The sequence below is a fragment of the Nothobranchius furzeri genome, chromosome 17 (genome assembly GCF_043380555.1).
Source record: "Nothobranchius furzeri strain GRZ-AD chromosome 17, NfurGRZ-RIMD1, whole genome shotgun sequence".
Lineage (NCBI taxonomy): Eukaryota > Metazoa > Chordata > Actinopteri > Cyprinodontiformes > Nothobranchiidae > Nothobranchius > Nothobranchius furzeri.
This window is the reverse complement of record NC_091757.1, coordinates 33,465,809-33,471,808: the sequence shown is the minus strand read 5'-3', so window position 1 is coordinate 33,471,808 and position 6,000 is coordinate 33,465,809. Positions and strand designations below refer to the sequence as shown.

The 6,000-nt window shown below is 42.6% G+C and overlaps 1 protein-coding gene across 2 annotated transcripts; it reads right to left on the bottom strand.

Annotated features, from left to right (window-relative positions):
* Positions 1 to 1,541: 1,541 nt before the first annotated feature.
* Positions 1,542 to 4,403, bottom strand: LOC107393580 (uncharacterized). 2 transcript variants are annotated; one of them, XM_015972039.3, is made up of 7 exons: positions 4,212 to 4,403; positions 3,966 to 4,140; positions 2,532 to 2,602; positions 2,240 to 2,407; positions 2,070 to 2,167; positions 1,932 to 2,003; positions 1,542 to 1,852 (listed from the first exon to the last, which is right to left on the bottom strand). In XM_015972039.3, the coding sequence occupies exons 1-7, from the start codon at positions 4,228 to 4,230 to the stop codon at positions 1,709 to 1,711; spliced, it is 747 nt and encodes a 248-aa protein (XP_015827525.3). In that variant the 5' UTR covers positions 4,231 to 4,403; the 3' UTR covers positions 1,542 to 1,708. The 2 variants fall into 2 exon arrangements, with proteins under 2 accessions (XP_015827525.3, XP_015827526.3); XM_015972040.3 differs by having other exon boundaries at positions 2,070 to 2,152.
* Positions 4,404 to 6,000: the final 1,597 nt, after the last annotated feature.

The following is a 6,000-nucleotide window of genomic DNA, read 5'->3' as shown; positions in this document are numbered from 1 at the left end:
TTTGCTAGAACTAGCCGTTAGCTCAGTTTTTGCCAGAAACAGAGGCCAATCGTCTAAAATGCAAGAGAGTAATTATCAGTGTTACAAAGAAACACACTTGAAAGTGGCTAGAATGTCCCTTTAAGTGGGTCGCGTACAAACATTTTTGGAACTGTTTCAGTAAAGAGCTGCCCTTTAAAAATAGTTTATTCTGTATTCAATAAAGTCCATAAAAATTGTAGTATTAAAAATATACACTGAACAACACTTTCATCCACATGAACTCATATAAACTCATCAGAATAAAAGTCAGTTTGTTTGGTTTAAATGTGACAAAAACAATTTAAATAATACAAGCAATCAAATGTGTTTTTGCTTATTATTTTTGATCCTCCTTAAATAAATAAAAATGCAAAGTTTTCACAGTATAGGGCAGCCTGTTATATTTTTAGGGAGTTGTACTTCTGGAAACCTTTTCTTGGGGCATTTATAGAAAAACGTGCATGCTGCTGTTGGTGGAATCAGTGTTTTTAACCTCATAGAGTCGACATCTTCTACAGCTCATCAAAGATAAAGGTCATGGAGGCAGCAGCCCTTGCCAGGAAGCCCGTGGGGTCCTTAAGGCTTTCCCAGGCACCATGCCTCTGTTCACGTTTCAACCTCCCTCCTTCCCTCACTCATAAACCAGAACCTGGGATACTTAAAACTCCTCCTGGAGTTTCCAGTTGAGAGCTGTTGCCTCAGATTTGGAGGTGCGGATTCTCATCCCAGCTACTTCACTTCCATCTTGTAAACCACCCATGTAGGAGCTGGAGGCCATAGTTTGATGGAGCTAAGAGGATCATCAACTGTAAAAAGCAGAGGTGAGACTCCAAATCCTCCACAAATCTTCACTTATAACTGACCTTTTTCACATTTGTCAAGGGGGTTCAGGAGTGTGATCCTCTACGTTTAAAACACACTCTCTGGTTGGTGTCCACCCAGGACTGTCACTCCACAGGCACTGCTAAGAAGAGGTTTATGGAGAATCTAACTGTGTCATTGTAATGTGATTACATTAAACTAAACAAAGAGGAGTTTTTACTGGCCAAGCAGGAAAACTGTCCTGCATCTGAATAAACAAGTGTTGCTTACTTATGATCAGAACTAAACAACCCAAGTGACCAAACTAACAGATGTCAAAAATAAATAACTAGTAATTATTGCCTCCTAGAATTGTACAAATGCATCCAAAGCTGGTTCCTACAATCACTGTCAGTTACTGGTTTATTTATTCTAAAATGGAGCCTGTGGGGCTGTATCTCTACCGATTCTTTGTCAGCATAAATAATTAAATAAAACTAATGGAAATGTCCTGAAACGCTGCGGAGAGTGGAGCACAGAGACAAGGATTCACGGATTTTAGTTCTGATCCAACTGAGTTTCTTCAAACGTGAAGCTGAAAATGGAAGAAAAAAATCCTTCAGTCGCTTCAATTTTAAATCCACTGAGCCAACACAAGTGAATTTGTGTTGAAGCACCATTAGATGGTAGATTTCAGCTGCTCCCTTCCCTAAGCAGCATAAATACGTTAGCGCGTATGTTGCAGTAGTGCAAAGGTCCCACAAGTAACCTAATGGTGGAACTATATGAGACATGTCTGCACAGCTCGGATGAATGATGATCGAGCAACACATTGGGTGAGATCATTCATCGCTGTTGTTTGATGGTGTAAAAACTCAGATTTCAGTCACATCAGTTGTTTATCGAGTAACTGGATTTCCTTTTCCAGTTTCCTCATTTTAAGTGCTCTGTAGGCCATCTCCTGGTCACGGTTCTCTATCTCCTTTTTGAGGTACACGCAGTAAAGAGCTTTCAGGTCATCCGTTTGCTTCTGTGGACAAAACACAAGAAACAAAATCACTCTTATTTCACTTCTTATGGGTCGGTTGTGATCTGATGCTGAACCTTACCTCTCCACCTCTGACACCAGCTGTAACTTCAGCGGAACTCCCCGCCTCCTGGAAACTGCAGTTCTGCACTTCCTGTAATAAAGGAGCAGTAATAGGTAACTAAAGTCAGACAGCTCTGAAGAGCGTTCGCCCACTTACCCCTTCATAGTGAGTGTCACTGATGTCCGTCTCATCACCACTCAGGCTCTCTGGTTCAGTCTTCATCACAGGCAGGAGAAGGACTGGATGTCCAGACACTTTTACGTCAGGGACAGCAGTAAGATCATCTTCTGTAAATTTAAACCTTCAGACAGCTGAATAAGTCTTACCACTCATAAGAGAGCTGTCCGATCCAGTCATGGGGCCAATACCGCCAGGTAGGACCTCCATCTTCAGCGTGTTTTCCCTGCCATGAATCACTTCATCTTCTGCTGAGGTTAGAGACGGGGTGGCCGACCCCCCGTCGGTCCTCGAAACCTCGACCTTTTTCCTTTTTGCTGCCCGGAGACATATTAAGAGGAAGCTGTTATAGTGTTGAAGATGCACCATGATGGGAAAGGAGTTTAAATCTCTCAGCTGCTTTTAAAAACAGTAAAGATGGATGTTTCCAGGAGAGAATACCTGTTTGGGTTATGTTTTTGTGCTTGATTTTTACTTGCTGCCATGTCCGTTTGTAGCCGCTGTCAGAAACCCTGGAAGTCATGAAAACAGACCCAACAGTAGATAAACCAACTCCTGATGTACGAGCTGTTATAAAACATACACGCATGCAGCAGGTCTCACATATTCCACACAACACCTGTCATTTCTCGTGTGATAAAGCTTAACAGACTACAACTTCCTATTCCCAAGGTGTCTTCATCAGTCTGCAGTGGACTCGAGTCACATGACTTGGACTCGAGTCAGACTTGAGTCCTTATTTTAATGACTTCTGACTTGATAAAATCTATAAAGACTTACGACTTGACTCGGACTTGAACGCCAATGACTTGCGACTTGAGTCGACCTGCATCTGTTGACTTGATGATGACTTGAGCATTTTAGCACAAAAGTGACACGATATGGACAAAAATCATAAACCATTCTTGGTTCTGGGTGTGACCTTGTACTGCTAAATTCAGCAGCACTTTGTTTATAAACAACTTCAGCTGAACTTTCTGCTTGTTTGAGTAAATAAATTAAGTTTTAAGAAGCTTTATTTCTGGAATTTATTTATTATCATTGTTATTAAATTGAAGTTTGACAGATGACTTGATTATGACTCGAAAATTCTAAGTTAAGGACTTGGACTTCCAGATCCTTGACTTTGGACTCGACTTGGACTTGACTCGAGACTTGACTGGAAAGACTTGTGACTTGCAAAGCAGTGACTTGGTCACACCTCTGCCAGTCTGTTCAAGTTTGGCCCAGAAAGCTGCTTGTTTACAATATGAGCCAATCAGAGGCAGAGGAGGGCGGGTCTTTTAGTGAAGCATTAGATTTTATTGGTGGCTGCTTGTTTAGTAGCAACTTTATTCACCAAATCACGTCTCTGATTAATTCACGTGATTTTCTTTAGAGATCAGTGAGTGCATTGTGGCAACTAATGCTTATTCATTTATTAGCATCAATTTAATCAAAATACCCATTATCATAAACATCTTCAGCAGGTACTAAAAATACACTAAAAGCTGAATGGATGGTAAAACTGATTACTACAAATTCAATATTTGACAACTGTAAACAGTGCATTTGATCACATTGTCCTTTAAATTGCTACATTTTAGTAAACAATTTTTATTTATCTGTATTTGTTTGGGCTACATATCTAAGAAATATAGAAATTGTATTGGTGGCTGCTTGTTTAGTAGCAACTTTAAACAATGCATTTGATCACAACTGATCATTTGATCACCACCCCCCCCCCACCCCCCACCCACACACCCGTTGTGGCCCCAGGAAGAAGCCCCCCTGTGAGAGGTGTTATTTTATTCGTTTGTGTGAAAATGTGTCTGATGTTTCAACTCCAGAGTCCTGACTGCTGAGAGAACACTTTAAAAGACTGACGGTGCTTACGCGTTTATTTTGTCAGCGATCCTCTGCCAGGCTTCCTCTCGCAGTTTAGAGGCGCTGGTGGTGTTGGATTTAGACGTTAGGATTTCTCTCTCCTCTTCATACAACTTCAGAACGAGGTCCTGCTCTTTAGAGCTGAAGAACTGCGCCCTCTCCTGTTTTCTAAGTAACTGCAAATCTGCAGACACAACAAATGGGCTGTGGGTGTACATTTACAAAAGTCTTAGGACATCCCCATCGAGATCTCACCTCTATCTGTGCTCATCATTCTGATCCGGGTTGCGGCGAGCGATTGGTCTCCCCTTTGATGGCGGAGCGCGCGCGCGCAGTTATCCGAGATGATTCAATACAAGATTTACTAATCAAATCGTAGCCCGCTGCCGTGAATCGGAGCAGAACCGAGCCGGATCCATGCGGCCGGTGGATATGGCAGCCGTCACGTCAGCGGTAGCCGTCCAGAGCTAAACGCGAGGGAAGAGTGGCCGCTTTGTTCAGGAAATATATCGACAAAGCTTTGTTAACCCAGGATTTTTTAATTCGGCTTTAGGCGCGTTCACGAGAAAGAGGCGGAGTCTGTAACAACGCTCTGGTCACGTGTAACAACGTGTCACGTAGATCAGACAGGAGCTGCTGGTGTTTAGATCATAGTCATGTATAAACACTTGTTGTTAAACATGTGCTTATATACATATTTATGGTTTAGATCATATAAACAAGGTGCTGAAAACAACCTTCAATAGGGTAACGCACACTGTAGCCATGGCAACCCTAAACTTCCATTGTCAGGATTAATCCTGTATTGTCCTGTTCAAGAGGGGGGGATGCCAGCTGGCATTGTCCTCGATGCTGCTCTGTAACCCTATTCCAGTTTCCTCTCTTTGATATAATGGTTGTGAAAAAAGTTTTTATACAAGACTTCACTCAGTTATTCACTTCAGCCCAGCTGTTCCAGATGAAAAATCCTCACTGAAACACGAAGCTGCGTCTCATCACAGCAAGTAAAAGATTTGAGCTCTTCTGGGTTTCTGGTTTTCGACTAAGAACATTTGTTTTGTTCAATAATAATCACAAGAAATAGCTGCATTTTATTTCACTGTGACACTTCTGTATTTGGCCTTACTCCTCACCACAGTCCTAAACTTTTTAATCGCAGCTTTAAAAACAATATTATTTAAAACATCTAAACAAACTTTTACGTATAACACAATTCAGTTTAATTTGCTCCAGTTAGGCTCACGCACAACTATAGGCATCATTTTAACCAGGGGCATGTCCCCACCAATATTTATATTTGTAAATGTTGTTCTCGCGTTTTAAAACCTGTTGCAGCAATTTATGCCAATGTGATGGGACAGACAGTTCCGGTCTGGTCCATGGACGAAAAATTGTTTTTTTTGGGGGGGGGGGGGGGGGGGGGGGGGGGGGGGGATAGTTTTGACCCCTGCACGTTTTACCATCCAAAAACATTATATTACGCTATATTAAACTGACTCTGATTGAGCTCTACAAGTGGGAAAACAACTGTTTGTGTTTGAAGCCTGTTTTCCATTAGAGCATACTGTAAAGACACCCCCCCCCCCCACACACACACACACACACACACACACTTCTAAAGTGAAAATTACATCCATGGTCTGGTCCCATCTCAGTAAAGAGCATAGAGGCAGGTGGCCCGCATCAGACGGATAAGCGGGACGGGGCGAGCCATCCAATAAAAGGCAGCTGTCAGCTCCTCCAGCAGGACCGCTCTTGTGTGACACTTCAGGTGCTAGTGTGTGTTGAGACTCTTAACTACAAGCAGCGATTAGAAGTACTCTCCCTCCTGCGCGGCCTTAGCTAATGCTCGTTGTTCCATCTTAATGTGTTTGGTATCGTGTGATCGCAGACTGGAGCTGCATATTCTGTTACAGCGTTAAACTGCACCCAGATACTCCTAGCCAGATCTCGGCCCGTGTGTGCTACGACTGTAAGTCTTTGCCTCTGATTGGGGAGAGTTGTACTGATCCAAGGGGGGCATGCCTGTTGCAGTGTGGCTTCC